This window comes from Bubalus kerabau, chromosome 21 (assembly GCF_029407905.1).
Source record: "Bubalus kerabau isolate K-KA32 ecotype Philippines breed swamp buffalo chromosome 21, PCC_UOA_SB_1v2, whole genome shotgun sequence".
Taxonomy (NCBI): domain Eukaryota; kingdom Metazoa; phylum Chordata; class Mammalia; order Artiodactyla; family Bovidae; genus Bubalus; species Bubalus kerabau.
The window spans coordinates 27877574-27899427 of record NC_073644.1 but is presented as its reverse complement, the minus strand read 5'-3'; the positions used below and the strand labels follow the sequence as shown (position 1 = coordinate 27899427).

The following is a 21854-nucleotide window of genomic DNA, read 5'->3' as shown; positions in this document are numbered from 1 at the left end:
TCCATGGGGTCACAAAGAGTGGACATGACCGAGTGCCTAAGCACAAGTACAAGGAAGAGGCAATGGAGTGAAACCTGAGGACGTGTGCCAAATGCATGTGATACAAGGTAAGCACATCGGGAGACAATACAGGGACAAGTTGGGGGAGCCAGCAGCCTCCTGATGCAACGACAGGCTCTGACGGAAGCACGGCTGAGGAAGGCAACTCCGGCCGGGGAGTGGTTACACGGAAAAGTACTCAGAATGTCCAGGACACAGGAAGGTGACTAATCTAGCCAGAGGGGAAGGCCCACTCTTCAGAGTGGAAAAGTTAAGTTTGGAGAAGTGGACTAGAATCAGAGCATGAGAGCTTTGAGCAGAAAGTTAGAGAGACTGGTGGCGTATGGGGTCTCTAAAGAAATCTGCACATCTGATCAAATGACAACATTCGTTTAGGACAAGCGATGTCACAGAGCTATTCACAAGGGTTTGGGGGAAAGACTAAAAGTCAATCTGCTAAAAGAACACAACAGATTAGGTAAATTTATTCATCTGAATCACAACCTTACATCTTCCTTCTTGGTTTTCCACGAAGTACAGGAACCATAATTTTGGTTCGGCTAAAACTAGCATGGAACTCACCTGTCGTGTGACCACTGGCAGGAAAGACCAGGCAGGTGGAGGCTCGCTCTCATTCTCTGTCCCTTTGCCTGGCTCCCAATATCACTCTTAACACTTTCTGTAGCTATATGTTCCTCCTTTTTCTATGAAGGCTACTCCCACAGCTGGGAAAGAGAATTCTAGGACAGGGTTTCAGGCAACAGAAATCTTTTCTTAAAATTTTTTCTGTAATAAGGATTTTGAGAAGTTTAGTGACCCCTAGGTCATATCCAGCAATGAAGACTCCTAGAAATAAAAGGGGGACCAAACCATTCTTACATCCCATAAATATTTACTGAACACATACCATTTACTGCTGTTCTAGGCAGTGGGAAAACAGTGAAGCCCCCTTTCCAAACAGACAACTCTCTGGGCAATGCAGAGGTTTCACTCAAAAACATAACAGCAGTCTAGGGCATCCTGCTACAGACTTTTGAAACATTAATGATACTAGAGAAAAAGAAAAAGATCCTTCACATAATGAACTATAAGGAACAGAAGAAAGTGTAGGATATATATATATAATGCTTTTTAAAAAGCACATGTATAAACTGCCACTATTGAAAATGCATTCAAGCTACTAGATGGATCCTAAATTCCTAGAACAGTGCTAGTACTTAGAAAGCCCTTAATAAATATTAGTTAAATGACATGGAAAGGAACTAGTTAAATAACAGTAAAATTAGTTAACATGTTAACTAAACTAGTTAAAAATTAGTTAAATAAATGCAACAGTGACATGTTACACTGAACAGAATTCCAAGTGAGGCAGGAAAGTAGCTATTATCCTGATTCAACTAAAGCAGTGAGGTCACCTCTGCTGTCTGTGTTCTAAATGCTCCTTTGCAGAAGGACATATGCAGGTATCTAACTTTTCAATACTTTTAAAACCAGACCATAATGCTTAAAACCATGAAATCAAAGTCATTCACAAATTGTGCTCAGGTTAATTCAGAGATCCTTGTGCTCAGAGGCTGCCTACACATATGGACTGCCTTTCCAAAGACGGCCTTTGGAACATTTTTATTTTATGAATATCTAAGAAGAATTTGTGCTTAACGGGGAACGCTGCTCAACGTTATGTGGCAGCCTGGATAGGAGGGGAGTCTGGGGGAGAATGCACACATGTACATGTATGGCAGAGTCCCTTTGCAGTCCACCCGAAACTTTCACATTGTTAATTGACTATACTCCAGTACAAAATAAAAAGTTAAAAAAATGCACAAGATCATTAAAGAAAAAAAAAAAAGAATTCATGCTTAACTACATGCATTAATTAGAAATTCCTATGACAAAATGAATCTAGTAACCAAAGTGTTTTGTTCTTCTTTGTCCAAGTCATTATATCCTCTAGTTTATAGACAACTCCTATTTTCTCACTGTGGAGGAGAAAATTAGCATATTCAAGCACCCTTCCTTGGCCCTGTCCCTTGAGAGGAGCTTTACCTGCATAATGTACCGGAATCTCTATCTTTGGCCCAATGACATAGTGCCCCTCCTCCAAGCTGTGGGCGGTGACGGTGGTCCACTGGCGGCATGAGTGAAGCAGAAGGCAGTCATTTTCCCGCAGCCCTTCTATGCATTCTCCTGGAAAACACATTTTATATAAGAAACTTAGAGTTAGCATCTGCTTACTCCATTCTCTGCAACACAATTTCATTAGTTGTAAGTTCACTAATGGAGAAGTTGATAGCTCATCCCAAGATGAGATAAAGTCCACTTTTGAATCAGCAGTTTAAAAAAAAGGCATTCCAAAAAAAATAATAAAATAAAATAAAAATAAAAAAAGGCATTCCATGCCAAGTTGACAACTATACACAGGATTCCATAAAAATGTTTCCCATTTATCTGCAAAGAGATTTTTAAATACCTCATTCTATCCTAGTGGTATTTCAACAACAATATAATAAAATAAACATATACTGAGTGCCAACAATATACTGAGCACATCTAATTAAATGTTTTATATATATTATTTCAATGTAATAGAAGAACATTATGAGGCAGGTATTGTTCCTTCTTTATAGACAAGAAAAATGAAGGTTCAGAATGTTAAGTATAGGGGTTTCCATGGTGGCTCAGTGGTAAAGAATCCACCTGCCATTGCATGGAAGACATGGGTTCCATCCCTGACCTGGGAAGATCCCACATGCCTCAGAGCAACTGAACCCATGAGCCACAACTACTGAGCCTGGTCTCTAGAGGCTGGGGAGCCACAACAACTGCACCTCCGTGCTGCAACTACAGAAGTCCACCTGGCCTGGACCCCATGCTGCACAACAACAGAAGCCACCGCAGTGAGAAGCCTACACGCCACAACTACAGAGTAGCCCCAGCTCTCTGCAACTAGAGAAAAGCCCATGCAGCAACGAAGACCGAGCTCAGACGTAATAAGTAAATAAACAAAATTATTTTTAAAAACAGAAATGTATAGTCTAAGTGCACAGATTTAATAAGCAGAAAGGTGCGGATTCAAGCCTAGGTCAGATTCCAAAGCTTATGCTCTTTTTTTTTTCTTGGCTACACCATGGCTCGTGGGACCCTAGTTCCCTAAACCAGGAGTGGAACCCAGGCCTTTGTCTGTGAAAGCATAAAGTCCCAACTGCTGGACTGCCAGGGAATTTGCCCAGTACTATACTAAAACATGTAAAGTTTGAAAGGAGATTATAAGCATTTAATCTCAAGTACTGTTTCAACAGAGAGAAATTTAGTTTTTTATTTTTGGTAGTTATATTGTAGTGATTAAATTTCTCTCTGTTGAAACAGTACTTGAGATTAAATGCTTATAATCTCCTTTCAAACTTTACATGTTTTAGTACTGTCCTGGTACAAAAACAGACACATAAATCAATGGAACAGAACAGAAAGCCTAGAAATAAACCCACACACTTATGGTTAATTAATCTACAACAAAGGAGGCAAGAATACACAATAGAGAAAAACACAGTCTCTATAGCAAGTGTTTCTGGGAAAACTGGCCAGTTCTATGTAAAGGAATAAAATTAAAACATTCTTCAACATCATATACAAAAATAAACGCAAAATGGATTAGAGACCTAATTGTAAGACCATGTAACTCTCAAACTCTTAGAGGAAAAGAAAACATTGGCAGAATCCTTTTTGATATAAGTTGCAGCAATATTTTATTGGATCTGCTTCCTAGACTAATGGAAATAAAAGCAAAAATAAACAGATGGAACCTAATCAAACTTAAGAACTTTTACACAGCAAAGGAAGCCAGAAAGAAAATGAAAAGACAACTTACAAAATGAGAGAAAATATTCACAATGTGATGGACAAGGGATTAACTTACAAAATATACAAACAGCTCACATAGTTCCATTTCAAAAAAACAACCCAATTAAAAAATGGGCAGATCAAAATAGACATTTCTCCAAAGAAGACATACAGATGGCCAACAGGCACAAGAAAGAATCAACATCACTAATTATTCAGTTCAGTTCCTCAGTTGTGTCCGACTTTTTGCTACCCCATGAATCACAGCATGCCAGGCTTCCCTGTCCATCACCAACTCCTGGAGCTCACTCAAACTCATGTCCATCAAGTCAGTGATGCCATCCAGCCATCTCATCCTCTGTCATCCCCTCCTCCTCCTGCCCCCAATCCCTCTCAACATCAGGGACTTTTCCAATGAGTCAACACTTCGCATGAGGTGGCCAAAGTATTGGAGTTTCAGCTTCAACATGAGTCCTTCCAATGAACACCCAGGACTGATATCCTTTAGAATGGACTGGTTGGATCTCCTTGCAGTCCAAGGGACTCTCAGGAGTCTTCTCCAACACCACAGTTCAAAAGCATCAATTCTTCGGTGCTCAGCTTTCTTCACAGTCCAACTCTCACATCCATACATGACCACTGGAAAAACCAAAAAAAGATGGACTTTTGTTGTCAAAGTAATGTCTCTGCTTTTGAATATGCTATCTAGGTTGGTCATAACTTTCCTTCCCAGGAGTAAGCGTCTTTTAATTTCATGGCTACAATCACCATCTGAAGTGATTCTGGAGCCCCCAAAAATAAAGTCTGACACTGTTTCCACTGTTTCCCCATCTATTTCCCATGAAGTGATGGGACCGGATGCCACGATCTTCGTTTTCTGAACGTTGAGCTTTAAGCCAATTTTTTTCACTCTCCTCTTTCACTTTCATCAAGAGGCTTTTTAGTTCTCTTCACTTTCTGCCATAAGGGTGGTGTCATCTGTATATCTGAGGTTATTGATATTTCTCCCGGCAATCTTGATTCCAGCTTCTGCTTCTTCCAGCCCAGCATTTCTCATGATATACTCTGCATATAAGTTAAATAAGCAGGGTGACAATATACAGCCTTGACATACTCCTTTTCCTATTTGGAACCAGTCTGTTGTTCCATGAACAATTCTAACTGTTGCTTCCTGACTGGCATACAGGTTTCTCAAGACTCAGGTCAGGTGGTCTGGTATTCCCATCTCTTTCAGAATTTTCCACAGTTTATTGTGATCCACACAGTCAAAGGTTTTGGCATAGTTAATAAAGCAGAAATAGATGCTTTTCTGGAACGCTCTTGCTTTTTCCATGATCCAGCGGATATTGGCAATTTGATCTCTGGTTCCTCTGCCTTTTCTAAAACCAGCTTGAACATCTGGAAGTTCATGGTTCACATCCACTGGAGAAGGAAATGGCAAACCACTTCAGTATTCTTGCCTTGAGAACCTCATGAAGAGTATGAAAAGACAAAATGATAGGATACTGAAAGGGGAACTCCCCGGATTGGTAGGTGCCCAATATGCTACTGGAGATCAGTGGAGAAATAACTCCAGAAAGAATGAAAGGATGGAGCCAAAGCAAAAACAATACCCAGTTGTCGATGTGACTGGTGATAGAAGCAAGGTCCAATGCTATAAGGAACAATATTGCATAGGAACCTGGAATGTTTGGTCCATGAATCAAAGCAAATTGGAGGTAGTCAGACAGGAGATGGCAAGAGTGAATGTCGACATTCTAGGAATCAGCGAACTGAAATGGACTGGAATGGGTGAATGTAATTCAGATGACCATTCTATCTACTACTGTGGGCAGGAATCCCTTAGGAGAAATGCAGTAGCCAACATGGTCAACAAAAGAGCCCGAAATGCAGTACTTGGATGCAATCTCAAAAATGACAGAATGATCTCTGTTCTTTTCCAAGGCAAACCATCCAATATCACGGTAATCCAAGCCTATGCCCCAACCAGGAACGCTGAAGAAACTGAAGTTGAATGGTTCTATGAAGACCTACAAGACCTTTTAGAACTAACACCCAAAAAAGATATCCTTTTCATTATAGGGGACTGGAATGCAAAAGGAGGAAGTTAAGAAACACCTGGAGTAACAGGCAAATTTTGCCGTGGAGTACAGAATGAAGCAGGGCAAAGGCTAATAGAGTTTTCCCAAGAGTATGCATTGGTCATAGCAAACACTCTCTCCCAACAACACAAGAGAAGACTCTACACATGGACATCACAAGATGGTCAACACCGAAATCAGATTGATTATATTCTTTGCAGCCAAAGATTGAGAAGCTCTGTACATTCAGCCAAAACAAGACTGGGAGCTGACTGTGGCTCAGATCATGAACTCCTTATTGCCAAATTCAGACTTAAATTGAAGAAAGTGGGGAAAACCACTAGACCATTCAGGTATGGCCTAAATCAAATCCCTTATGATTATACAGTGGAAGTGAGAAATAGATTTTAGGCACTAGATCTGATAGACAGAGTGCCTGATGAACTATGGATGGAGGTTCGTGACACTGTACAGGAGACAGGGATCAAGACCATCCCCAAAGAAAAGAAATGCGCAAAAGCAAAATGGCTGTCTGAGAAGGCCTTACAAATAGCTGTGAAAAGAAGAGAAGTGAAAAGCAAAGGAGAAAAGGAAAGATATAAGCATCTGAATGCAGAGTTCCAAAGAACAGCAAGGAGAGATAAGAAAGCCTTCCTCAGTGATCAATGCAAAGAAACAGAGGAAAACAACAGAATGGGAAAGACTAGAGATCTCTTCCAGAAAATTAGAGATACCAAGGGAACATTTCATGCAAAGATGGGCTCAATAAAGGACAGAAATGGTATGGAACTAACAGAAGCAGAAGATATTAAGAAGAGGTGGCAAGAATACACAGAAGAACTATGCAAGATAATCACGATGGTGTGATCACTGACCTAGAGCCAGACATCCTGAAATGTGAAGTCAAGTGGGCCTTAGAAAGCATCACTATGAACAAAGCTAGTGGAGGTGATGGAATTCCAGTTGAGCTATTTCACTAATTATTAGAGAAATACAAATCAAAATGACAATGAAGTATTACTCACTTCACACCAATCAGAATAACCATCATCAAAAAGTCTACAAACAATAAATGCTGGAGAAGGTGTGGAGAAAAGGGAACCCTCCTAAACTGTCGGTGGGAATGTAACTGTTACAGCCAAGATGAAGAACAGTAAAGAGGTTCCTTAAAGAACTAAAAACAGAGTTACCTTATGATCCAGCAATCCTATCCCTGGGCAAATATCAGGAAAAGACAAAGCTGTAATTTGAAAAGATACATGCACCCTAATGTTCACTGCAGCCCGATTTACAATAGCTAACATATGGAAGTAGCCTAAATGTCCACTGAGAGATGAAAGGATGAAGAAGATGTGGGATATGTATACAACGGAATATTACTCAGCCATAAAAAAAGAATGAAATAATGCCTTTTGTAGCCATATGGATGGGCTTAGACATTATCATACTATGGAATAACTCAAAGAAAGACAAATATCATATGGTATCACTTTCGTTTGGAATCTAAAACTATGATACAAATGAACTTATTTCTAAAACAGAGACTCACAGGCATAGAAAACAAAATTATGCTTATCAAAGGGGAAAGGTGAGGGAGAAGGGTAAATTAAGAGTTCAGAATTAACAGATATACACTACTCAATATAAAAAAGAAAAACAGCACTGGGGACTATATTCAAAATATCATAATAATCAATAATGGAAAAGAACCTGAAAAAGAATATAAATGCAACTGAATATATGTAACTTTTTCTGGAACTCTCTTGCTTTTTCAATGATCCAACAAATGTTGGAAATTTGATCTCTGGTTCCTCTCTGCCTTTTCTAAATCCAGCTTGAACATCTGGAAGTTCACGGTTCACATACTGTTGAAGCCTGGCTTGGAGAATTTTGAGCATTACTTTGCTGGCATGTGAGATGAATGTGAAGAACTGACTCATTGGAAAAGACTGTGATAGTGACAAAGATTGAAGGTGGGAGAAGGGGAGGACAGAGGATGAAATGGTTGGATGGCACCACCAACTCAATGGACATGAGTTTGAGTAAGCTCCTGGAGTTGGTGATGGACAGGGAAGCCTGGTATGCTGCACTCCATGGGGCTGCAAAAAGTCGGACACAACTGAGCAACTGAACTGAACTGAGTGCAATTGTGCAGTAGTTTGCACGTTCTTTGGCATTGCCTTTCTTTTCTTTGGGATTGAAATGAAAACTGACCTTTTCCAGTCCTGTGGCCACTGCTGAGTTTTCCAAATTTGCTGGCATATTGAATGCAGCACTTTCACAGCATCATCTTTTCTGATTTGAAATAGCTCAACTGGAATTCCATCACCTCCATTAGCTCTGTTTGTAGTGATGATTCTTAAGGCCCACTTGACTTCACATTCCAAAATGTCTGGCTCTACATGAGTGATCATACCATTGTGGTTATCTGGGTCATGAATATCTTTTTGTATAGTTCTTCTGTGTATTCTTGCTGCTGCTTCTTAATATCTTCTGTTTCTGTTAGGTCCATACCACTTCTGTCCTTTATTGTGTCCACATTTGCAAGAAATGTTTCCCTGGTATCTCTAATTTTCTTGAAGAGATCTCTAGTCTTTCCCATTCTATTGTTTTCCTCTATTTCTTTGCACTGATCACTGAGGAAGGCTTTATCTCTCCTTGCTATTCTTTGGAACTCTGCATGCAAATGGGAATATCTTTCCTTTTCTCCTTTACTTTTGGCTTCTCTTCCTTTCTCAGCTATTTGTAAGACTTCCTTAGACAACCATTTTGCCTTATTGCATTTCTTTTTCTTGGGGATGGTCTTGATCACTGCCTCCTGTACAGTGTCACAAAACTCCATTCATAGTTCTTCAGGCACTCTGTCTATCAGATCTAATCCCTTGAATCTATTTGTCACTTCCACTGTATAATTGTAAGAGATTTGATTTAGGTCATACCCAAATGGTCGGGCAGTCTTCCCTACTTTCTTCAATTTAAGTCTGAATTTGGCAATAAAGAGCTCATGATCTGAGCCACAGTCAGCTCCCAGTCTTGTTTTTGCTGACTGTATAGAGCTTCTCCATCTTTGGATGCAAAGAATATAATCAATCTGATTTTGGTGTTGACCATCTGGTGATGTCCATGTGTAGAGTCTTCTCTTACGTTGTTGGAAGAGGGTGTTTGCTATGACCAGTGCGTTCTCTTGGCAAAACTCTGTTAGCCTTTGCCCTGCTTCATTCTGTACTCTACGGCAAAATTTGCCTATTACTCCAGGTATCTCTTGACTTCCTACTTTTGCATTCCAGTCCCCAATAATGAAAAGGACATCTCTTTTGGGTGTTAGTTCTAAATGGTCTTGTGGGTCTTCACAGAACTGTTCTACTTCAGCTTCTTCAGCGTTAGTGGTTGGGGCATAGACTTGGATTACTGTGATACTGAACGGTTTTGCCTTGGAAACGAAGAGAGATCATTCTGTCGTTTTTGAGACTGCACCCAAGTACTGAATTTTGGACTCTTTTGTTGACTGTGAGGACTACTGCATTTCTTCTAAGGGATTCTTGCCCACAGTAGTAGATATAATGGTCATCTGAGTTATATTCGTCCATTCCAGTACATTTTAGTTCATTGATTCCTAAAATGTCGATGTTCACACTTGCCATCTCCTGTTTGACCACTTCTAATTTACGTTGATTTATGGACCAAACATTCTGGGTTCCTATGCAATATTGCTCTTTACAGCATTGGACTTTACTTCCATCACCAGTTACATTCACAACTGGGCATTGTTTCGCTTTGGCTCCGTCTCTTCATTCTTTCTGGTGTTATTTCTACATTCAGAAAAACTCAACATTCAGAAAACTAAAATCATGGCATCTGGCGCCATCACTTCATGGCAAATAGATGGGGAAAAAATGGAAACAGTGCGAGACTTTTTCAGAGGGACTCCAAAATCACTGCAAATGGTGGCTGTAGCCATGAAATTAAAAGGTGCTTGTTCCTTTGAAGAAAAGCCATGACCAACCTAGACAGCATATTAAAAAGCAGAGAGAATACTTTGCCAACAAAGGTCTATCTAGTCAAAGCTATGGTTTTTCCAATAGTCATGTAAGGATGTGAGAGTTGGACCATAAAGAAAGCTGAGCACTGAAGAATTGATGCTTTTGAACTGTGGTGTTGGAGAAGACTCTTGAGAGTCCCTTGGACTGCAAGGAGATCAAACCAGTCAATCCTAAACGAATTCAGCCCTGCATTGGAAGGACTGTTGCTGAAGCTGAAGCTCCAATACTTTGGCCACCTGATGCAAAGAACTGAGTCATTGGAAAAGACCCTGATGCTGGGAAAGATTGAAGGCAGAAGGAGAAGGGGACAGCAGAGGATGAGATGGTTGGATGGCATCACCGACTAGATGGACATGAGTTTCAGTAAGCTTTGGGAGTTGGTGATGGACAGGGAAGCCTGGCATGCTGCAGTACATGGAGTTGCAAAGAGTCGGATATGACTTAGCAACTGAATTGAGTTGATATGTAACTGTAACTACAACTGAAAGTAACACAACACTGTAAATCAACTATACTTCAATAAAACAATAAAATAAAATTTTATGTTTTGCCAATTATCTCTGGCCTCCCACTAAATTTCCCAATCAATTGAAAATAATGAAACTTTGTAACATACAATGAAATTTTTGATTTTAATATTTTCTAAAGTAACTTTTCAGCATTTGACCCAATAACAAACTATTTCAAATGAGAAATCTATCCCCTGAAACTTAAAAAATGTTTTTTTCTAGATATTAAAATAATCCATCCCCCACTAACCCTGGTTTACAATTTTCCAATGGTCAAAAAAATGACCCAACAAAAACAATAGCAACCTGAAAAGACTAATTTCTTTATACAGAAAACAATATGCCTTCCTTATTTTTGACATTATATCAAGATGTCAAAATATATTAAATATATTTATATTTATATATCTGAATAAATGAATTATTATTGATTTCACTGTGTGTTCTGAAATGGCATTCATAGACTTTTCAAAAATTCTTAAAAGTGTCAGTATGTTTTCAGTAAATAAAGTAGAGGAAGCTGTAATGATCAACTCGGTTATCAGAGTCATAAATAGTGGGAGGATGAGGTTCATAAAGCCACCACCAGGGACCACTGGTACTCATGAACCCTCTGCATCCCTCAAGCATGAAAGAAAGCAGGAAAGAAAGATCTGGAATGGCTGCACCAAAGGAGAAATTAAGCAGCCTTCTAGGCGCTCCCCATTAGGAGGCAGGATAGTAGGAAGGACATATACCCAGGAGGCAGGTGTTACAAGCTTGCACTTTAGGTCCAGCAGACCTGGTCAAGCCCGAGCCCTGCCCCCGCCACTGTATGGTCCTGGGCAGGAACCTCCTCTTTACTGTGAGATGGGGCAACAATGGTCCCTGCTTCACAGAGCAGCCGTGAAGACGTGCGGTGACAGTGAAGGAAAGGTGCAGCACACGTCTGACCATGTTAGGAACAATCAGTAAAGGTCAGCTATTAATTTTATTGGAAGCTTTTTCTCCCTAAAACTCAGTCCTCACATAAACATTGTAATTTAGGTCCTATGAATCTTCCTCAGGTGAGGAAACGACCTTTAGAGCAGTCAAGAAGCTTGTCCTTTTCTCGTAAGTGGCAGAAAACTCACTCCATGGTCCCACTCTCTACTCTGCTCTTCCAATACCACAGTCCTTTGCCTTTGAAAACCACCAATAACAACCCAAGAAACAGGGAGACCCTGACCCTCGGCCTCAAGTCTCACTCTTTGAGTCAACCTGTAAGACAGGCGCTACTCGGAGTGCTTGAGATGCAGAAACAAACAAAACAAATGGCCCTGCCCTAAGGATGCTCAGGAATCCAACAGGAAGGCAACAGACAGGACCATTAATGCAAATGAATGATTAAATTATGAATTACAAAGTGAAAGGCACCATGGGAAAAGGGTAAGAGATCAGGAACATACAAGAAAGAAGAGTCACTTGCAAGTTTGTTGTTTTGAGCTATTTCTCATTTATTTACCCAACAACATGTATTTATTTTGCCTTTTTAAAAAAACAGCTGGAGAGGCAGCCTTGCAAGCATGACTGAAGGGATGAAAAAGCTTGAGGAAAGTGTAAAAAGTACATTATTCTTTAGTCAATAAGAAAAAAAAAAACAGAGGCCATTTGAAATTCCAGGGAAGACAAAAAACCTAGATAAGAAAGCTTTGTCCAAACATGATGAAAATAATAAAGAGGTAGGATTTTAAGCAAAAATCCCAAAACAACGACACTAAAAAACAAACCACCCCCTGACCTGATTTACGGAGTTATAAATGATATTCAAAGAACTGTACATATTTAATGTGTACAATATGATGACCAACGAACACTTAAGAATTTTTTATGCACAAAGCAACCAGGGAGTGAGCAAAAATATAAAGACCACCTTGCTCCTCATTCCCCTGGGTGAGATAAGTTCTCGTAATTTCACGTAAGGCAGGACGGGATGAACACTACTGCAAGAGGAATAAGATACTGAGAGTGGAGGTGGGGACTTTAGCAGAGAGGATCAACAAAACGCTAACGGGGAATATACAGCATTTGGGTTGATTCTTCTGTGATGGATGAGTTGGGCTTAAATGAGGGTGGAATAGGGAGCCACTGAAGAGTTTTGGATTGTCAAAATTCTGCTTTAGGAAAATTAATGTGGTGGTACTATAAAAAATGGGCTTCCCTGATGGCTCAGTGGTAAAGAATCCGCCTACCAGTTCAGGAGACGTGGGTTCTATCCCTGGGTTGGGAAGATTCCCGGAGAAGGAAATGGCAACCCACTCCAGTATTCTCGCCTGGGAAATCCATGGACAGAAGAGCCTGGTGGGGCTACAGTCCATGGAGTCGCAAACAACTTACAACATGGACCCGACTTAGCAACTAAACAACAACTATGTATAAAAGATCGATGAGGGAGGAGAAACCAGAGCCATGGGGTGTGTGCAGGAAACTCAGAAGGAAAACACAGTGCCATTCAGGGAAAAGAGAAAATGTCATTTTCTGCAACTAAATTGTTGTATCATAAAAACTGTTTTAATTTTATTCCACAGTGGGCTCTAAAGAGGCAGCCAAGAAGCAACTGCGGTGAAGTTAGTCAGAAAATTTAACGTGAAATTCTCCCGCTTGTTGATGCAGTAAACACTCTATCAAGAGGATTCAGAATGATTGCTGAAGCCATAAAGTAGTAAGAAACCAATGCCTATTTTTCAGCTTATGTCTTTTTCATTTTTTAAAACAACTGAACCAAGTGCCTGCTTGAGGCAAAATAAGTCTCACAAAAATTGTCTAGAAAAAAAAAAGCTTAATATAATCACTTAAAATATCCTCGGGCAGGTCACTAATAGAGACGCTATTTAAATGAATTCATGAAGTAAACATTTTTTTGTGCTATAATTATCCTGTTGCTCAAGTACTATGTATAACATGCTAAAACTTACATATTTAGTTCAAAGATGTAGTAAAAAGAACTCTGAAAGAACTGTGTGTTAGATTCCAAAATACGTTAGTGCCATCCTGAAATTTCCCCACATCTGGGATATACTTATAAATATTTGACTGGTTTGACCTTGATTCTCAAGTCTCACAACCTGTTAAAATCATTTCTCATGTTAGGGGAACATGAATCTATGAATTCTTTAAAGTCAGTCCACTTAAAAAAACCAATCTCAAAATCTAAAATAAATATTTATAATCTGGACATACACAAACTGTGTTCTTTTATCTGTTTGACCAACATAATCTCCTGATTCACCTTTCTGATGTCTCCGTCTTACCTGCTCCTAGTTTTCTTCCCTTTACATCCATCTGTATTAATTGTAATTATAGGAGTTAATCAAGGTTCCCGAATGGCTTCCCAGGTGGTACTAGTGGTAAAGAATCTGCCTGGTAATGCAGGAGACACAAGAGACACGGGTTCAATCCCTGGGTCGGGTAGATCCCCTGGAGAAGGGCATGGGAACCCCTCCATTCTTTCCTGGAGAATCCCATGGACAGAGGAGCCTCACATGGTCCACGGGGCCGCGAAGAGTTGGACATGACTGAACGACTGAAACACACACAATCAAGGTTCCACCCTTAGCCTGTTCACATTTTCTCCTTTACAATCGTATACATCTCTCAATGGTCCAATTAGTTATGGACAACTCTCGAATCCATGCTACCGGTCACTAACTTCTCTTCTGAGCTCAGAGTCCAGACTTTACCTTCTGCATACTTCTGCCATGCTATTCATTCAGGCATCACACATTTATTCAATACTTATCCAGGACCAGCTATGTTTTAGGACCTAGAGATACGGCAGTGAACCAAGTACCTGCTCTCATAGATCTAACCTCTTGACTGGGCTTTCAATCCTCTATTCTTCACTTTTTCAATTTATTGAAATATTGCTGCAGATGAAACTTTCGAAAGAACACAGCACTGCTCATCTTCTTCGACTCCCATCTGCCTTCAGAGGTTCCCAGCCACAAGGAGGCCTTAATTCCATGGCCCAATACTCAAGGCTCCCATGATCTAGTTCTGAAGAGTCTCTCACCTTATGTTCCCCACATCATATACTGGAGCACAAAAAACAGTTCTCTGGTCCACATACACATGGCACTTACATATATTTGGGCCCTCTTCTCACTTTCTTTCATTTTCCTGCAATGAAATGCCTTATATTTGAATTTATCTTCCAATCCCTATTTACTCATGACTTATCTTACTGGCTCTTGATAGACCAGCTCTATGAATGTTTTCCTGCTTTGAATATCAGTATTTTTCACTTAAACTGTACTAATATTGTAACTTTTTTGCTTATCATCTATACTAATTTATAAATTTTAGAGCTATGAACACAAGAAATTTAGATTGACTGTTTAGTGTTCATACATATTTAAGTGACATAATAAAAAATTAACACTATGAAAATTACAAGCATTTCTTCCCTTCTAAAACTAGTCTTTACATTTATCAAGTTTGAGAACTGTGCAAGTGTTAGTCACTCAGTTGTGTCGGACTCTTTGTGACCCATGGACTGCAGACTGCCAGGCTCCTCCACCCATGGGATTCTCCAGGCAAAAATACTGGAGTGGGTTGCCATTCCCTTCTTCAGGGGATCTTCCCGACCCAGGGATCAAACCCAGGTCTCCCGTATTACAGGCAGATTCTTTACTGTCTGAGCCACCAGGGAAACCCCTTGAGAACCATGGGGATAAGGAACAGACATTCAAGCCCGTACGTGCTGTTGGATGCTGCTGCTGCTACTGCTACTGCTAAGTCCATCCGACTCTGTGCGACCCCATAGATGGCAACCCACCAGGCTCCCCCGTCCCTGGGATTCTCCAGGCAAGAATACCGGAGTGGGTTGCCATTTCCTTCTCCAATGCATGGGATCTTCTCTAAACCATCTGGTTCTACCAGCATCCACAGGAATGCAATGAAACAGCCCAGATTCACTGCCCTCATGGTTTTTTTTGCTTTTTAACTGAGGTATAACTGACACAACATGGTGTTAGTTTTAGGCATCAATACTAACAATCTGATTTAAATATACCACAAAATCCCCATAAGAAGTTCAGTTAACATTCACCACTATACACAGTTGCTATTTTTTCTTTAAGAGACTTTCAAGATCCACTCTCCCAGATACTTTCACGTGTGCAATACAATTATACTACCTAGAGTCACCATGCTGTACATCGCATTCTCGTGACTTGGTCATTTTATAACTGGAGACCTGTGCCTTTGGCTCCCACCTGCCCCTTCACCCATTTTGCCCACCACTCTCAGCCCCCACCTCAGGCAACTGCTTTTCTTGTTTCGCTTTTTAAGTATTCTATAGTAACTTTTCGGAGAAGGCAATGGCACCCCACTCCAGTACTCTTGCCTGGAAAATCCCATGGATGGAGGAACCTAGTAGGCTGCAGTCCATGGGGTCGCTGAGGGTCGGACACGACTGAGCGACTTCACTTTCACTTTTCACTTTCATGCACTGGAGAAGGAAATGGCAACCCACTCCAGTGTTCTTGCCTGGAGAATCCCAGAGACGGGGGAGCCTGGTGGGTTGCCGTCTATGGGGTCGCACAGAGTTGGACACGACTGACGTGACTTAGCAGCAGCATAGTAACTTTTAACTTAGGCTATTCTCCCCAACATTGAACCTTGTGTTGTTTTTTTTTTTTTTAATGCCTTCTATTTTAGCTTTGTCTGAACTGTAATGAAATTCATTACAGCTGAATGTGTCTGAGTAAGTGTATAACTGCTATACCTTTATACATGAATTACTCAGAATGTGTCTGAATCAGCTCAAGTCCTCGTGTCTGGCACAGCAGAATCCAAATTTCTTTGAAATGCTTTTTTATTTTTAAACATGAAATATGACTGTACTCAGATGACAACTGATAATGTTTTGATATTAAACCTGTTAACTTACTGAGGATGAGTTCTGTATTAAGGTTGAGTGGAATGCAGAAAAGAAAGTAAATACTCATGGTGTTATTTATTTATTTTTGCTGTTCTCATGTCACATGGAACAAATGAGTGACTCACTCACTCCTCTAAGTTGTGTTGTAATTTTGGCAGCTAGTAAATTAAAGTGTTTTTTTATTTTCCACATTTGTGTCTTTATTCTTGGTGCAGCATTTCACACCAGAGTAACAGGCTCTATCCCCACAGAAGACATATATTGTTAATCCTTTAAGTCCTGACTCTGCTTTGCTTTAAAAATAATATATCGTCTTAATGGGGCTTCCCTGGTGGCTCGCTGGCAAGAACCTGCCTGCCAATACAGGAGGCATGGGTTCAGTCTCTGGGTGGGGAAGACCCCCTAGAGGAGGGCATAGCAACCCACTCCAGTATTCTTGTCTGAAGAATCCCATGGACAGAGACGCCTGGGGGACTCCAGTCCCTGAAGTCACAAAGAGTCGGATATGACTGAGCAACTAACAGTACACCACCTGACTATGGTCTTATATTGCTATTTATTTTTCTCTCGTAAAGTATCATTTTAGCTTGATTTCCTCTCAGGACATAAGTAGCAACCTGTCTGGGGTGGGTACTCCCAATATCTGTTGACTGACTAATAAGGCCCCACTAAAATAATCTGATTTGTTAATACATATGTACTGTGAATGAGGTTTACTGAATTGGGTATTCTTTAAATCTGTTTTAGACACAGATTGTTAATGTCATAGCTAAGTCTATCAACAATGGGTAAATTGAAATGTTCCACGTGTTCATCTTACTACAAATCTAACTTAACAGCTGTACACTGCTTTATTTTACCAATGTTAAAAGGAAAGCTAGTCGAGTGATAATACTGTACATATACTTCCTCATTATTAATAGTCTTGCCTAATTTTAATTATGTATTTACTTGACCTTAAAATCCTTTTCATGCATAAAGGAAACCTACTGAATTAACTATTCAAAGCACTGCATTGAATAGCACTCTCACTAAACATTTTAAAAAATACCTTTGATGTCAGGAGCTGATTACCAGGCAGGTTTCTTTTTCTTTCCCACTCCCCTTGCAGTTAAGTGGTATCACGTCACTTAGTGCTCAGCCAATGTGTGGGAGCAGAAATGACATTTCCTACTTCCTGTCCTAACCCATGAAAACTGCCCACAAGCCATCCTTTATGCTCTTTCCTTGGCCACGGGCTGAATATTGATTCCCAGAAAGATCTTGGAACAAGCTGAAGATAGCCCAGCTGCCAGCAGTCTGGGTTCCTTAATTAATATAGAGCGGAAGAAACCACCTGCCCCAACCTGGTATTGATAAACCACCGATGATAGCTCAACATGGTCATTTTTCACTATTTAGCTCCCATACATTTAACTACCAGATGAAATTAAAGGTATTTACCTCCTTTTTTGGTCTTATATTTTGCAATAAGAAATAAGGAAAATTCTACCTTATCAGATTTCTCTTTGTATGTAAAATCTTAAAAAAAAAAAAAACCAAGTTATTATTTCAGGCTCATGGGAAGCTTTACATCTAGCACGATTGTCGACTTAACCATAATAAATTGTAGCTGTGTTTTTTTAAATTCACTTTTAACTTGGAAAGTGGCAGAGATTGCTAGAGACCCAATAATATCTCTGGAGAAGGCAATGGCACCCCCCTCCAGTACTCTTGCCTGGAAAATCCCATGGATGGAGGAGCCTGGTAGGCTGTAGTCCACGGGGTCACTAAGAGTCGGACACAACTGAGCGACTTCCCTTTCACTTTTCACTTTCATGCATTGGAGAAGGAAATGGCAACCCACTCCAGTGTTCTTGCCTGGAGAATCCCAGGGACGGGGGAGCCTGGTGGGCTGCTGCCTATGGGGTCGCACAGAGTTGGACACGACTGAAGCGACTTAGCAGCCACAGCAGCAGCAATAATATCTCACTGACTCCCTGTCGTCAGTAACACTCCCCTTGTAGGCACATGGCTGCCCAGAATACTGTTCCCAGGCCCCACAGCAAGTAGGTGTAACTCTGTAACTAGGTTATAGCCAATGGGATGCAGTGCAACTGGTGTACGTAACTTCCAAGATAAATATGCATTTAAAATCTTTAACACACCAGAAAATTCACTGACTGCAGTTCACAATTCAATGCGTTTAGTATATTCACAGAGTTGTGTAATCATCACCACCATCTAATTATTGAACATTTCTATCATCCCCAAAGAAATCTCAAACCCATTAACAGTTAGTCTCTATTCCCCACCCCAGCCTTAGGCAACCACTACTTTCTGTATCTATAAGTTTGCCTAATCTGGAAATTTCGTAGGAATGGAGGTATAAAATGTGTGAACTTTCGTGTCTGACTTCTTTCATTTGGCATGTTTCCAAGGTTCATCTATGTTGTAGCATGAATCAGTACTTCACCCCTTTTAACGGCTGAATAATATCTGATTATATGGATATACTATTTTATTTATCCAGTCATCAGATGATGGCCATCTGGGCTGTTGACAATTTTGGCAATTATTGAATAATTCTGCTAAGAACATCTGTATACAAGTTTTTGTATGGACATATGTTTTCATTTCTCTGAGATATATACCTGGGGTAGAACTGCTGGGTCATACGGTAACTCTGTATCTAACTTTTGAGAACTCCCTGACCTTTTCCCCAAATCGGCCACACCATTTTACATTCCCTCTAGCAATGAATGAGAGTTCCAATTATTCCACATACTCCAACACTTGCTATTATCCATCTTTAATTTAAATTATAAGCATCTTAGTGGGTGTGAAGTGGCTTTTGAACTGTGGTGCTGGAGAAGACTCTTGGGAATCACTTGGACTGCAAGCAGATCAAACCAATCTAAAGGAAATCAAATTTCCCCAATGCTAAAGGAAAAATCAACCCTGAATATTCATTGCAAGGACTGATGCTGAAGCTCCAATACTTTGGCCACCAGATGCAAAGAGCCAACTCATGGGAAAAGACCCTGATGCTGGGAAAGATTGAAGGTAAAAGGGGAAGGGGGTGACAGAGAATGAGATGGTTGGATGGCATCACCAACTCAATGGACCTGAGTTTGAGCAAACTCAGGTAAAGGACAGGGTAGCCTGGTGTGCTGCCAGCCCATGGGGTTGCAAAGAGTTGGACACGACTAAGTGACTGAACAACAACCCAGGATAGCTGAGATACAAATGAAAGGAATGATTTCAGTGAGCCCAGACTCTTGCATCTTCCCATACATAGTGCTAATTTCCTTAATATGGGATATCTGGTTTTCTTTAATGAACAATTGTGTTTAAAGATTCAGACTACCTGCCCTTTGTTGCAAAATGTCTATATAACCTTGGTTCCTCCCCTCGCCTCCCAGCAGCAGTTCTCGCAGGGTTACTTGAGATACTGTCTCCAGGGCTTGAAGTCCTAAAAATTCCCACCAAATAAAATATAACTCGCAACTTTTAGGTTGAGACTATTTTTTAAATGATCAGGTAGTTAGCCTAAAAGTGATGTCCAGTTCCTTTACTGACTAGAAAGTATCAAACATTCAGAAAGATGAAACAAATGCTTAGAACCATTAAATCTGAATCAATCTTTACTTTGAATGCATAGGCATGAAACAGCCAGGACCCTTGTCTCTTCAACCAGATTATCACCTCTTCAGGCCCAACATCATCTGTTTCTCTTCTGGTTTGCATTCCACAAAACCACTGTGGAACATAATAAGTATATAATGAATGCTTTCTGAATGAACACTCTTGGGTAGAAATGGGTGAGCATTCACATTAAATAAGTCTAAGTATAAACGAAACCCTAAGGTCTTATTCAGTATTTAAGCACCTCGAGGAAAGCAGAATATTTAGAAAGGCTGTTTTTTTCAAATCTCCTATTGATCTCTTCCCACCCTAAACCAAATCCACAAATCTACACTAAGATCCCCTCCTTAAATGAATACTCTGTTCAAAGGCCCCAAAACTGTAACCTTGGGTTCTAAACAAAGGAAAGAGTTTTCACGTTGTATGCTTTGCTGTGAAATCCCAAGAAGAACAGAAAGAAACAGAGATGAATTCAGACAAAGCACTAAGTGGTACGGGAGTCAAAGAACTCCATGGCGAAATCTAAACAAAAAGGAATGTATGAAACAGAAGAGAAAGATGTTGAGAGAGACAGAGAGATTAAGGATATATTATTACCTCTTTTCAAACGAACCCTGGGGCAAAGGACTCCCTTTTCAACAGCAGATTTACCAGGAATAATACTCCTGCTGTAGGTAACAGAAGAATGCCTACTTAAATCTGAAACTTTATGCTCTGAAATACTGTACTTAATATTTAAAAGATAAGAATTCTATGTCAAGAGATTTTTAGAAAAACAGGTGAGCCATTGTAGTACCAGTATTTCTACAAACATTACAATATGCTAAATCTCTTAGTACAGCGTCTGGCACATACCCTGGAATCACATTTCTGGCAGGTGAGGAAGATGGGAAAATGACACTTTGGCAATCCATTAAAAGGCAGAATATAGACAGTCCTCTCTCTGTAAGACTGATACAGCCCACGTGTCCTCCCATGTTAGACAGTGAACCTACGAGGATGCATTTGGTTGGCGCGATGTGTGTCTATCACACGGTGCGAGGCGACATTCACACCATAAAAGGACACCGAGAACAAGCACTGGAGCAGGCAGGTGTCATCTCAGACTCTTTCAGGGACCAAACTCTCAGATGGGCAGGCAGGCAAAGGCCCAATCACCAGGCACATTCCTAGGACCCTGCTCCTTGCCCGCAGCTCTTTGCTTTCATTAACTCAGATGAGTATATGATGATTCCACACGCTAGAGGGAAGACAGTTCAGGATTTCAATAGCCTAAGATTCGGAGCCAGATTTAGGTTTGAACTGAGATTTGAATACTTATTAACTATATGACTCTGGGCTATTTAATATCTTTGAGCCTCAGAATTCTCATAGTTAAAATGATGGTAATAATTTACCAACAGAAGTCCCTGTTAGGAGGGACTTCTCTAGTGGCCCAGTGGTTAAGAATCCACCTGCCAATCAAGGGACATGGGTTTGATGCCTGGTCTGGCAAGATCCCACAGCCATGGAGCAGCTAAGCCCGTGAGCCACAGCTACCGAAGCCCGAGACCTCTAGGGCCCATGGTCCACAACAAAAGAAGCCGTGGCAAATGAGAAGTTTCTGCTTGCCCCAACTAGAGAAAGCCCACGAACAGCAACAAAGACTCAGCACAGCCAAAAATAAATAATAAATAAATAGGATAATAAAGAACTATAAAGAAAGTGATAAAGAAACCTGAGCACCAAAGAATTGATGCTTTTGAACTGTGGTGTTGGAGAAGACTCTTGAGAATCCCTTGGACTGCAAGGAGATCCAACCAGTCCATCCTAAAGATCA

General features: G+C 40.4%; 1 protein-coding gene across 2 annotated transcripts in view; it reads right to left on the bottom strand.

The window, feature by feature from the left end:
• The window catches only part of GAREM1 (GRB2 associated regulator of MAPK1 subtype 1), a 237759-nt gene that overhangs the window by 154913 nt on the left and 60992 nt on the right, over positions 1-21854 (bottom strand). For both annotated transcript variants that reach the window (XM_055559423.1, XM_055559424.1), the window contains exon 2: positions 2086-2226. In XM_055559423.1, coding sequence (XP_055415398.1) covers positions 2086-2226 — 141 coding nt within the window. The remainder of the gene's footprint in view (positions 1-2085; positions 2227-21854) is intronic.